At 52.8% G+C, this 12,704-nt stretch overlaps 5 protein-coding genes across 5 annotated transcripts; 3 read left to right on the top strand and 2 right to left on the bottom strand.

Moving 5' to 3' along the window:
• Window positions 1–518: 518 nt before the first annotated feature.
• BO87DRAFT_410139 (acetyl-CoA synthetase-like protein) lies at window positions 519–3,965 on the bottom strand (the record flags this gene model as incomplete). The annotated part of the gene is made up of 5 exons (XM_025626297.1): window positions 519–689; window positions 759–3,146; window positions 3,197–3,247; window positions 3,302–3,598; window positions 3,663–3,965. 5 exons carry the CDS (start codon window positions 3,963–3,965, stop codon window positions 519–521), a joined length of 3,210 nt encoding a protein of 1,069 aa, XP_025475354.1.
• Window positions 3,966–4,758: 793 nt separating this feature from the next.
• BO87DRAFT_380185 (alpha/beta hydrolase) lies at window positions 4,759–6,268 on the bottom strand. The gene has a single exon (XM_025624242.1). It carries the CDS (start codon window positions 6,202–6,204, stop codon window positions 4,984–4,986), a length of 1,221 nt encoding a protein of 406 aa, XP_025475355.1. The 5' UTR covers window positions 6,205–6,268; the 3' UTR covers window positions 4,759–4,983.
• A 900-nt stretch (window positions 6,269–7,168) lies between these two features.
• Window positions 7,169–8,404, top strand: BO87DRAFT_318639 (NmrA/HSCARG family protein; the record flags this gene model as incomplete). Its single annotated transcript, XM_025619810.1, has 5 exons — window positions 7,169–7,213; window positions 7,282–7,767; window positions 7,839–8,028; window positions 8,097–8,266; window positions 8,327–8,404. The coding sequence occupies 5 exons, from the start codon at window positions 7,169–7,171 to the stop codon at window positions 8,402–8,404; spliced, it is 969 nt and encodes a 322-aa protein (XP_025475356.1).
• Window positions 8,405–9,451: 1,047 nt separating this feature from the next.
• fmaE (monooxygenase fmaE) lies at window positions 9,452–10,954 on the top strand. Its single transcript, XM_025624243.1, has one exon. It carries the CDS (start codon window positions 9,535–9,537, stop codon window positions 10,456–10,458), a length of 924 nt encoding a protein of 307 aa, XP_025475357.1. The 5' UTR covers window positions 9,452–9,534; the 3' UTR covers window positions 10,459–10,954.
• Window positions 10,901–12,568, top strand: BO87DRAFT_318647 (Zn(II)2Cys6 transcription factor; the record flags this gene model as incomplete). The annotated part of the gene is made up of 2 exons (XM_025619811.1): window positions 10,901–10,953; window positions 11,008–12,568. The coding sequence occupies 2 exons, from the start codon at window positions 10,901–10,903 to the stop codon at window positions 12,566–12,568; spliced, it is 1,614 nt and encodes a 537-aa protein (XP_025475358.1).
• Between the last annotated feature and the right edge of the window lie 136 nt (window positions 12,569–12,704).

Here is a 12,704-nt window from a genome sequence, read left to right on the forward strand (position 1 = left end):
CTGAAAATAAAGTTCATGTTTGGTACCTAGATCATAGCGTGGCAACAAGTCGGAAAAGGAAGCGTTTTGTAGTAGGGCAATCCCTCAATATAAGTGAGGCTAAAGACAAGTTGTGGGATCGAGTATCGATTTGGCGACTTGCTATACAACTCCACATTGGGCCCGGTCTACCCACTGTCGATCTTTACATCGGCGAGAACTTGGCCCCAAGGAAGAGGTGACTTATGTTACACAATTCATTCATCCTGATACCTTCGACTTGACCATCGTGGTAGGTGGTGTGCTTTAGGAAGCCAATAACCAAATGTGACAGGACACAATCGGTCTCGGCCATGTGGTACGGCGTGCGATATCATTTAAAACCAGTTTATCAACAACCTATGATAGCAGCCACTCTGCTTGAGCCGAAAGAGTCGCAAGCTTGAGAGCGAAGGTATAATTCTATGAAATCATCTGATGTAGCGGCTCACCGAAATATAACTACATGAACCAGTAATGCTCTCATCCAAACAAACAAGTTAGGCCAACCATTCCCTAATCCACTTTCTCAACCACTCAGGCCGTACGCCCTCCACCTCGCGTAACTTCTTACTCATCTTCGCAGTGTGCACCGACTCAAAGACAATTGGTAGAGTGTGTTCTGTTTCCAAACCCTCAAAGAAATCTAACAGTTCGGCAGCCGGGTTCTGCTCTTACAGTGCCTGCAGCTCCTTTCCACCCAACCCTTTGCTATCCTTAGTATCAGCCGAGAAGCTAACACTGGCTACTTCGATGTCACGCCGGACACGCTGCGCCCACTCGCGTAATGAGATTGTTTCAATCATCTTTCCAGCGTTGCCCTTGCCTCGCGCGAGAAGCGCGTCGGCCACGACTGGCCGTATCAAATCCCAGGATAGGGAGTGGAGGTTGACGGGATGGTAGACTTGGACCGCCCGGGGCGAACCGGTAGCAGAGGGGCAGCCATGATTGTCGGCAGCACCAAGAAGAGCTAGCTCAACTAGTACTTCGGCTAGATGATCAACAGGTACCCAGTCTATCCGGTCCATCAGACCCAGGGTATTGGGCAGAGCCTGGAGGTGTCGTGAGCTCTGAACAAGACTTGGGAACCACTCGGCGCGATTCCAGAGGGCGGGAGATCGCACAGCGCCTGCGACTTGGCCCGCTCGAGCGAAGGAGAAGGATGGGGCAGCTCGTGCTTGTTCGGGGCTATTTTGTTGCACTTCCTGCAGCTTCGCAGCGTAATCAAGCAGTTTTTCGGCAATGTATTTACTGTTAGCGTAGCCATTCGGGGCAGGGGTGGTGGTGGTAAGGACGGTTTCTGGTATCAGGCCAGACTCGCTGTTACGATGGCCCATGACCGAGCTGATGGATGAGAGGAAGAATAGATGCGGAGATTGTGGGCTGCGGGTTGCGAAGTTGATCAGATTTACCACGCCCTGCATGTGGGGTTTGAAGGTTGCTAGGGGGAGGTTGAAGTTCACGGTCCAGGCGCTGTGGATGATTAGCGTGGCGGTTTGCTGCAGCTGGGTGTAGACTTCGGGCTCTAGACCCAAATCGCCGTCCTGGCTTAGGTCCGCGGTCCAGAAGCTTAGACGGCCTTCGTTATCGGCCAGTGGGGTGAGGCTATACTCCTTGATGCGGTTGGGTTGTCTCTCACGAGCATGGTCCCCTCGGTTCAGGCAGTGGACGTGCGCCACAGAGGGGTCTCTCAGGAGCGCATCCAGGATATAAGTTCCTAGCTGGCCGGTGGAGCCGGTAAGGATCACAGTGTGCTTTGCGGGGCTTGTGGTGTTGGCAGTGTGAATGGCGGCAGGGCTGGGCTGTTCGATTTGACTGGTAAATAGCTCCAGTAGTTTGCCCCGCTCCTGAAGGAGACCTTGTTGTTGAACTTCGGTAGACTGTTTGCCCTGCTCGTCCAGCTGTTGAACTGCTTGGGTAAGGTCCGTTATCGAGGGGTGCAAATAAATCAAGTCAGGTGTGAGAGTTGGTAGATTGAGACCTTGCTTGAGCACACGCGTCATAGTTATTGCCTGCAACGAGTCCATTCCTAGAGTGAACCAACTTTCTGTGTCGGACACCTTCTCCGCACTCCAACCAGTAATGGCCAGGAGAGACGCGCGGATGAACGCAGCAACCTTGACGACATCGTTCACAGCCCCGGGACCGGGTGTTTCGACAGCGTCATGCTGAGCAAGCTTCTCGGCGTCCGCGTAGAGGGCGTCGAGCTCTGCTGCGTACATTGCCAAAGTACCTGCGCGTTGTACGGTGCCCTTTCCGGCACGCAGCATGGGCTTCTCCGGAGTGGTGAAAAGAATGTGGCTCTTGGCGATACGGGCATGGGCTGGACACTCCTCGTTCGCCTGCTGTATGCTGGGCCAGAGTCTTTCAATGGCAGCGGCCCGGTGGCTCGTGCTCAGTCCTACTTCTGAGTGGCCCAGTTCAATGATAAGAGCGGCTTGAAAGCGTTGCGCGCCGGCAACCAGAGCCCCTGTCACCTCAGGATTAGAGGCGAGTATGTGGCCCTCCATCGAGACGGGATCTGTCTTCTCGCCATTGAGGAAAACAATCACATCATCCAACCTTGCAGACGGCCGCCAGAGGTCCGACTTGGCGGGATCCGGGTGGCGCACCATCAGGTCGTTGGTGTGATACTCCTGTCGGTCGGTGAAGATTGCAAAGGGAAATTGGTGACCCTCGCGCTCTGGTGTGCGCACCATCACCGCCTCATACTCGTCCCCGGACACATGCCGGAATTCAACGCCCAGCTGTGGATGGAAGGGAAGATAGCGCCAGTCTTTGAGGGGATCCCATTTGCCCATATCGTGGATCACATTTAGGATCCCCAGCTCGGAAGCGCCATAGCCGTTCACAATTCTCAGCTTGCGGGCTACTATGTCCCCGACAGGCTGGGGCAGATCCCCGCCACAATAGATCATGTACTCCAGATGGTTGCCGCAGTACTCCAGCAGATCAGCCGATTGGGACAATTCCAGTACGATTGATGCGACAACAATTGCCCAGTTAAATGGGGTCTGCTTCCTCGCCGCTACCATCCCGGTCGCGCTGGGAAGACCGGCAGCAGTAGGCATTATCAGGGTGGTATCAACAGGCATGGTGATAAAGAGAATATGCCCTAGTCCAGCGGCCTACAGTAGCAGTTAGCAGTTGCAGTGCGCTGTAATGGTGGAAACCTTACATGGAAAGGAGGCAAAGAGAGATACATGCGCTTGCCGAACCCCCAGCTGTCCTAGCCTTCGCAGCCAGCGGGTATATCGAGTCTTTGCATATGCATATGCTTGACGGCACTGTCATGGGTCCAGATGATGGGCTTAGGAATTCCCGTTGATCCTGATGTGTGAAGGATAACCAGTCGATCATGTGCTGCTTCAAGATAGGTTTTGTGGTAAGGAAAGACTGGATACTCGGTGGCGAGTAGTTCCGCCATACTAGGAACATCAACAACCTTCACTGAGTGGGCGTCGAGAATTCCCGCGATGAATGGCGGCCGTGGTGATGGGGCCAGGAGCGTCGCGCACCCGAGTTTAGTGAATAGCGACTGATGGGCCACTGCACTGTTGCGCGGCGACGCGAGAAACATCTGTTAATATACCCATGCCAGCAGGTTTCCCCGAAAACCGCACTACGTAAATGGGCCATCCTACACAGTATCCAGCCTTGACTGCGCCCAATACTAATGCCGGGTATCGCAAGTCATTCGGTCCAAGATAGGCCGAAGTTTCTCCTGTTCCAGGGCCCAGGGTCTTTGTCAGCCAGCCAGCGACACCATTGATAGCGCTGGCCAAAGCTTTGTAGGTGATTGGCCTGTAGCCTTCCTCATAGGTCATAGGGTTCACCGGGTATTCTGCATAGATGGCATCTGGCTTGACCTGGGCATAGTAGTCAAAGATGTTGGGAAGTAGCTCCGAGCGCGGATCATAGCCGGAAGAGGGAGTCCAAGTAGTCATGATAGGCAGCGAAGTAGTGGTCAAAGAAGAGAAAAAGGAAATTGAAATCTCGATGATGGCGATGATGATGTTTCCGAGACCGATGTCGTTTGAGGCCAACCAGGGGAGAACCGTGTCTTTATAAGGCCAAACGCAGAAAGGAAGGTGAAAGTACGGAATTAACCGGGGCAGTGAACATATGGATGGTGAGCGCTGGATTGGGCGGCCTTGCTGAGGTTGGCGAAGCACAAGGTTCAGGAAATTTCCGTTTGCTCTCAGCAGTCCTTGTATGTATCGGAATAACCAAAAAACATGCAGGGGTTTTCTTTGTCCCATCCAACAGGATCCACCATAATTATGGATACCTGCCAACCCAACCCACTTGGCACATGTAGATACCCTAGCTAGCTGCGGCTATCCTTGCCATTGACCAAGCCCATTCAATTAAGACAAGGTGAACCCATGGTCTATAACAATCGCACGCGTGGGAATATCGGACAGCAGCGACTACAAAACGACCAGCCCCACTTGGTTGTCTCTATCATTCACTACCACATCGCCATCAAGCGAATCGAAGCGTTCGTCCACTTAGTATTGCCACTAGGTGTGGCATGCATCCAGTGACTCTCCAAGGGGGGGGGGGGTTGTAAATGATTTTAGACAGCAATTTGGGAGACAAGAGTTGGTAACTTCGCAGAAACGCCTGGGTCGCCCCTTCAAGACCATGGGCGACCTCCGACTGAGAGGACTGTTCTAAGTTTTGTACCAAGAGCTTTAACGGTATATAAATCGCATCGTGATTTTAAAGGTACTGGTTGCTATCCTTAGCAATGATACTAGAACGTCTGCAGACGCGTGTTATTGGCAGCCATAGCAAGTGGTAGTTCAACTACCCGCTGCTCTAAGTAGGCTAGAAGCAGCTCAAGATTGACAGCGTTCTACGTGAACACGACGAATTATGCAGAATCTATTGGCTGCTCGGCTGTGCATCCGACCCATCGGGGTGTCCTCTGCATTTATGTCTGTCCATCGGTTCATCCTAGTTTCCGTGCAGCATACCCGTGAAGGCTGGGTTTACCGACTGGAAAGCACGCATAACGGCCATGGTAACTACCGGATACCCCATTATAGCATCATGCAAGCCAGTCTTCAGGATCTGCTCCCGGATGATGCCATTGTCGGTCTTCCATTCCATGACAGTGCCAGCAGCACCAAGGTCTACTTTGGTGGCTAATTTCTTAAGCTCTAGCTCATCATAGCTGATGCCTTCAGGTACAGTTCCCCAGACTGCATGCCAGAACATGGCCTGGCTGTGGTGAGAGGGAATGTCGTAGTCGTCTTCGGCGTGGATGATGGTGAGGTGGTATTTTTCCCCATTCAGTTCGTTAGCCCGCACATACTCCGCAATGCGATCTTTGCTTGGCCACTTTTCCCGAATAAAGCGCTGCAGGGATTCGAAAAGCCATGGGAAGTGCGCAAGTGGAGACAGGATCGGAATGATGCCCGCCACACGATAGGTCGAAACCAACGTCGCAACATCGACAAACGGGGCCACCAGCACGGTGCCAGCAAAGACCACGGGCGGAGATTGGACAGCAAGGTCGCGGGTGATGGCAAGGCTGACGGCAGTCCCCATAGACTGACCGAAGATGAGAATGCGAGAGGGGGGAATGCCAGCGACCGTCATGGCCCAGTCGGCCACCGCACGGGCGTCGGTGATCAGGCCCGCCTCCGAGGGTTGACCAGTACTCCGCCCAAACCCCCGATAATCGAAAGTGAGAACATGGATCTTGTCTGGCTGTCCAGCGGACAGCGCCCGGTAGTTAGGAACGCGATATCCCGAACCCACCGTGCCCCCGGCACCATGCATGTGCAATATCAGGCGAGCATCAGGATCGTCGCGCAGAAGCTGGAAGGAGAGCCGGGAGGTGATTTCGGAGACCAATCCTGTGGGCTCCGCAACCAGGGACTGTTCGTGTTGGCGGTACAGTTCCACCGGCAGGATGTGCCAGACGTAAAGTTTCTCCCCATCGGGGGTCCGGATTGTAAAAGGGGTGACCTGGTTGCGTAGAAAGCCAAAGGTTTCAGGGACATTGAGGTCTTTAAACCATGTCATTTCAATGGCATGCAAGTACACCACGTGGGATTGGAATGTTTGCGTTGTCAGTAGGCCCAACAGCGTCGCGTATAAGCCGACCGCGATGGCGGCCGAAAAAGAAGCATTCTTGAGTAGAAAGGCTAGAAGGCTATTTGCCGGCATGATGAAGCTGTAATGGTTTCAGCACCCAGATAATTGATAGACTGATCGTAGGATAGGTGCAAAGATCTGGGGGTCAAGGGAAATAAGGGGTTTTTAGAGGGATCATGAATAATAATAACAAACATCCTTGTGCTGCCGAGCGGCTTTTGCGACCGTCAGGTTGGCTGCGCTGCGGTCCCCTGTGTACCTTTCGGAGATCGCCATCGCGGCTGCAATCTAGATAGCTGGAATGGGAGCTTTAGTTCCACAGTATGACAAGAATGTCATCGAGTGAAGATGAGTACCTCTATTATCTTCGTCCAGTGAGAAATGGGAGCAAAGGGCAAGAAAAATCTACGAAACAAATGACTGGCAGCTGCCAAGGCGTTGTCGTTGCCTGAGGCACCGTAAAAATGCGCCCCAAGACAGTAAGTCGGCAGAAGAAGCATCGTAGCAGTGGGATCACATTATGCCTGCGGTATCTAATTCTCTTAGGATGATATGTCTCAATTCTTCAGATGCTGGACAGGCACCAGTACCAGTAAGGAAGAGTGGTAGCCAGCCGCTCGCTTTCTTTTGGCTGTGGTACTAACGCAGTTTATGTATCACACCCGACTACTAAATTTACTGTTGGTACCCAGAACTACTACGTACTTCTTGTTGTCCCCGCTGCTATTGCCATTGGCTTACCACCATGTCTGGTGGAATCATTGTCACTTGAGTCAAAGCTTTTTCATATCAAGGTATAATCCAGATTGCTCAACCGGAGCTAATGTACCTTGAATATCTCGTATATCCATTCCAGCCTTCCAGCCTCTCGGGCCTTCGATGAGACCGATAAGCCGAAGACCGAACACATCAGCAGCCCCTCCAGTTCATTCAACCACTATATATCTGACCGAACAGCATGTATTTGTAGTATCTTTCAGTTTTCCCATCATATTCTGACATCTTACCAGTATAAGCCTTCTTCCGTCCTGTCAACATGTCTCGTCGCACTGTCGTTGTCATCGGCGCCACGGGCTCACAGGTCCGTTGCATGCTTAGATCTTGCTAAACATTGCAATATATTTCTTCTGATCGCTGATACGTCTACAGGGAGGTCCTGTCGCTAGGGAGCTCTTGAAAAGCCCGCATCTGTACCATGTCAGGGCTTTGACGCGCGATCCGAGCAAGCCAGCAGCACAAGAGCTGGCAGAACATGGGGCAGAAGTTCAGGCGTTTGATCTAAATGCCGGCATCGACGTTCTTCTTCGGGCGTTTACGGGCGCCGATGCTATCTTTGCTATGACAGACTTTTGGGCAACACGGTCAGCCAAGGCAGAAGCTACCCAGGGCCGAACCATTATAGACGCCGCAGCTCAAACCTCTACCGTCCAGCATTTTACTTGGAGCTCGCTCCCTGATCCTGAGAGGGTTTCCGGGGGCATCTTAAAAAACATTCACCACTGGAAGAGCAAGAGTCTAGTTGCAGACTACATACAGCAGCAGTATCCAGAGTTGTGGGGCAAGACTACGGTTGTGCTCTTTCCCAATTATTTTGAGAACTGCCTGTCTCATCCTGAACGTTACCTCTCACAACCTGTTGGTTCTCCCAAGTTACCTAATTACTACATAATTGAGACTTGGCATACAATCTTACCAGGTGATTCTAGGATGCGCAAGGCGTGTATCATATGTACTTGCCGCACAGCCCGTCTACTGTCATGCCGAACGGATCGATTCGTGACACAGGCAAGCTTGTCCGACTAATCCTGGAAGATGGAGTCACGTACTTCACAAAGACCGTGGCTTTCTATAGTGAAGCCATTTCGGAGGCAGAGAAGCAAGCCATGATTGGTAAAAGTAACTACCCCTACCCAACTTTCTATCTGGCGTTACATGACCTGTTGGACTTACGAAGAATCTTCCAGAATATGGGTTACAGACAGTTTACCATGTGATAAGTCCCGATGAGCATCAAAAGAAGCTGGAGAGTCAAGGTCTGTCTCCTGAGATTGCTCTGGATTATACCGAGCAGCTCTTGATGTTTGAGAAGTTTGGAAACGTGTGTGATGCATCAGAATACATCCAGGCCAAAGAGGTACGTAAAAACTTCCAAATAGAACTGACCAATACACGGGAACTAATCGACACAACCCAGATTCCAGGTCTTCGCCTGCAGTCGTGGGCGGAGTTCCTAGAAGAAAATGACATTCTTGCAAACATGGAGGCTGTCTGATGAATCTCAGCATATACTGCAGACATGATAAGGTCTATGCGTCTGGGACATAGAAATCGCAGAGCACTTTCATGAGTTTGATACATTCAAATGACCCAAATAATAGATTCCCTGCCCATCCCCCCTCTGCCTGAGGCAATGACGGAGGATTATTTATCCGAGGAAACCGATCGGGGGAGAACAGAGACCCTATTTAATGACTTAAAGAGTTCTTAATGAACTGACAACCATGCGTCCTCTATTTAAGAGTGTATCAGCAGAAGCAGTAGACTTCAAATTTAGCAGAACGGACCTTTTTCCCAAGAGTGGACCATACCCGGCCGGATACCAAGTCAAGTCTGACCGATAAGCCTTGAGAGGATCAGCAGAGGATCCACTGGCGAGACTGACTGGTTATACTCGTGTACAGACATGCAAGTAGCACAAAGGTAGATCAACCAACAACCACGGTTACACAGTGCATGGCAATGGACCTTCAGGGGTTCCTTTTGATTTGAAAGGATCAGAAGTAACTTTTTCTTTCGTACCACCTGCATGCCGGATACCTGGATTCCCGGACCGGTTCAGCATTCCATTTCCTGCAGTGTAACTGGTTCCTCATGAATCGCATCGTCATGCTCATCTTCATCTTTCATCATGTCCCTACTTTTTGCAGAGTTCTGCATTGTCCCTACACATTTATCATTTTCAGCTGTACATCATGATCCACCCATCCACTCTGAGTGGTGTGCCTTTCGGAACACGAGTACCCCAACGCACTCGTCGCCCGCAGTAATGGGAAGATAGAATACTTGCTGGGCATGATTCACGGGCGGATCCCTTTCACTTCCATCCGCAGGATTGCTTACGGTCGAGGCGCCTGTCATTTGTCCGTCCGTCTGGTCCTGTGGGGGGGGGGGGGGGGGGGGCCCCCCCCCCCAAAAAAAAACCCCAAAAAAAAAAAAAAAAAAAAAAAAAAAAAAAAAAAAAAAAAAAAAAAAAAATTAAGTGGAAAAGTGGATCAGGTTAGCGAAGGATGGGCACTGCCCGATGCCATCTGACCCAAGGTTTCAGTGCCCTATAAATGCAACCCCGAGCCACATGGGATTCAGTGATATCCCAAGTGACATCCATTTACCCATCATCACAATATGGCCACCTTTAAACCGCTCCTCCCACCCCGAGCTGTCCCACGCGACCGTGGCGATGGCCCGACTCCCCTGCCCGACTCCGCGGGCTCTTTCTCGCCTATGGTTCGCGACAACCTCACCCTCTCCTCGTGGCTCCTCCTAGGCGGGCTCGTGCAAGGCTGTGCATTTCTACTGCTGGGTTCCCTCTCCCTGCTTCCGACCGCGGCGATCCTCCTCTACAGAACCATCGACCATCTGCTGATGGCCTGCCACCTGACCCCCAACCGGTATTTGGCAGGATCCATCCCTATCAAGCGCAGTGCTCAGTATCCCCGGCCCGATGGCAGCTTTGGCAGTGAACCGGCGGGCGAGTCTATCGTGGTCTTCCATTTGGGTGCACGCTGCCACCATCCTCTCGGGCTACTCGCCCCAGGCATGAAGGAATTGGGCGACAGCGCCGATAAGATGCGACGGGACATGCGCGCCAACCCTGTCAAGTACGGTCTATTGGGCTCCTCGCACTGGCTGAAGAGCGACAGTGCAGCGGGTAATGAGTCCATGACCGTCTTCTACCTCCGCGACTACGCTGCTCTCCATCAGTTCGCCCACGATGAGATCCACATGGAAGGGGTGCGCTGGTGGGCTCGCATCGCAAAGGACCATCCGCATCTGGCCATTTACCATGAAACCTACCTGGTGCCGCGCGGAAACTGGGAGAATATTTACATTAATGGCTGGCCGACGGGGCTGGCCGATACCTGGTTTCCTGTGCAGACTCAGGCTGACAAGGAGAAGAATACCGGAGTGGTTGAGCAATGGGTGCGACCGTTGGTTGATGCGCGTGACGGTGCCTTACGGTCGGCCAGTAAGCGGCTGCAGTTGACACGCTTGGAGGGTCGTGAGAAGGAGCACGATGATATGTATAACCAACCTGAGGGCCTGTGATCGGCAGCTACAAGATTATCACCGCAGGAATTCTCATGCACCTCTCCTCTCCACATTTGTGATCTCTTCGATTTAGCGATTTTCTATCGTAATCCCATGATGTGCACTGAATCTGTCTCCCACTGCTTCGCCCGTATCCTTAATCCCCCAGGAAGAAACTAGAGCGGACTAACTTCCTTCGAGCCTGCTGCGGTGGTGTTAGTGGCCGCGCTAGACGGCGGATGTCTGGATGCCAATCAATCACATTGCAGACATTTTGGGTCCGACCACGATCCGCTGGCCTATCCTCTGCTAGCCACGTTAGTTTTTCTAGGCGTGACTCGACCTTTTGGTTCCCCTGGCGTATCGCCAGGACTCTGAAACAGCAAACCCCCGATTGAGCCTCCCCGTCGATAGGAGCATGGACAATCCCAACACACTGGTACCATTCCGTTCGGAATCTATGCGCCGTCGATCCGGTTGCAAGAGATCGAGAACCGGATGTCGCACTTGTCGGTAGGTCTCCGAGAACGACCCAGGTTCTCATCGGCTACTACTGACTCAAGGCAGGGCTCGCCGTGTGAAATGTGATGAAACCCCCGGCGCATGCCAGCGATGTACCTCCACCGGTCGCGTTTGCGATGGCTACGAACTGCAGAGGCTTCCCTTGGTGAAAGATTCATGGTCCAAGATCAGCGCTGACTTGGGGAGTGGATTTCGATGGACCATCACATCCGATGAACGCCGCTGTTTCTCCTACTTCCAATACCATACGGTGCCTACCTTCCGCGAGATGTACGACTCCTCTCTCTGGCAGCACCTAGTGCTGCAGATGGGGCAGTCTGAGCCAGCCGTCTATCATGCGACCGTGGCCCTCAGCGCCATTCACCAAGACGCCGAAGCCCGAGGGATGCCTTTGGCTGCCAACCTGCCCGCGACGTATCAAAGCCCCTGGCTGCGCTTTGCGCAAGAGCAGCTGGGCCGCGCCTTTCAGACCCTCACGAGGCGCCGGGCCTCACCCGATCCCCGATTGCGCAACGTAACCCTGCTCTGCTGTCTGCTCTTCGTCCTGTGTGACCTGCTTCAGGGGCACTACGATGATGCCTTTACCCATCTTCAAAGTGGCCTGCGCATCCTCCGCGAGCTTCAGGCGGAGCGAGAATTGGTGGCGCTCACACCCCGGCAGGGGCGAGTTGAACGGTGTCTGGTCGCGGCCTTTGCGCAAATCGACATCATTTCCGCCCACTATGGAGTCGGAGGGCCTCTGTTATGCATCGATTCCCTGCCCGGAGAGTGGCAGTTGGCACCGACTTCGGCGGCCCCCTTTGCTACCCTGGACGATGCCTGCGCTGCCTTCAACCTTGTCACGAGTGCTGCGTATCGTTTGGAGAACTCATGTATGGGGATGTCGGAGCAGGAAATCGCGCGCAACTACGGCACCATTCAGTCAAACCGGCTGCGGGCCCGCTCTCTCGCATCACGTTTCTGGCAATCGTTCGAGCCATTTTACCGGACCTCTTACCATCTCCTGGATCGTAAAGAGCAGAGGAGTGCCGAACTTCTTCACCTCCAATACCTCGGCATTATGGTGTCTCTGGAAGTAAACACGCAGGGACACAACGAAGCCGTCATGGCTTCCTTCACACCAGACCTGGAGGAGATCGTCTCTTTTGCCGAGTCGATTATGGACCGGTTCCCTGAGCGTCCTACCGTCAGTATCAACCTGGGCGTCGTTCAACCATTGTACCTTGGGGCCATTGCCTCTCGCGATTATCGCATCCGATGGCGAGCCATTAAACTGCTGCGTGCGTGGCCGCATCGCGAGGGGCCATTCGACTCGAATTGGATCCTCGCACTGGCCGAGGAGACGCTGCGTTTGGAATTGCTGGCTGATCCGGGAGTTAGTGTGCCAGAAGATGCTGATTCGGCTTCGTCTCAAGACGATGAATTTGCGCCTAATCGCATGCTGCAGGACTTGACTCAACGACATTCGCTACTCAAGCAAATGTTGGCCCCAACGGCAGAGGATTTGGACGATGGAGCATCCCCAGCAGACTTGCTAGGCTCGGTCAAATGGGCGGCTGACTGGTCATGCATGCGTGTGTTTAAGGCGAGGTTTTCAGATCACTAAAGCTTGTTCCGATCTAGCGTGATGATGTTGTAACTTACTAGCCTCGACATACACTGTCCTGCACTTGCGATATCTTAGCGGCAAATTCATGCAGTAATCATGACAAAGCTCGTGTCCACAATCAAGCTCGTATCCT

Source organism: Aspergillus neoniger, assembly GCF_003184625.1.
Source record: "Aspergillus neoniger CBS 115656 unplaced genomic scaffold BO87scaffold_42, whole genome shotgun sequence".
Lineage (NCBI taxonomy): Eukaryota > Fungi > Ascomycota > Eurotiomycetes > Eurotiales > Aspergillaceae > Aspergillus > Aspergillus neoniger.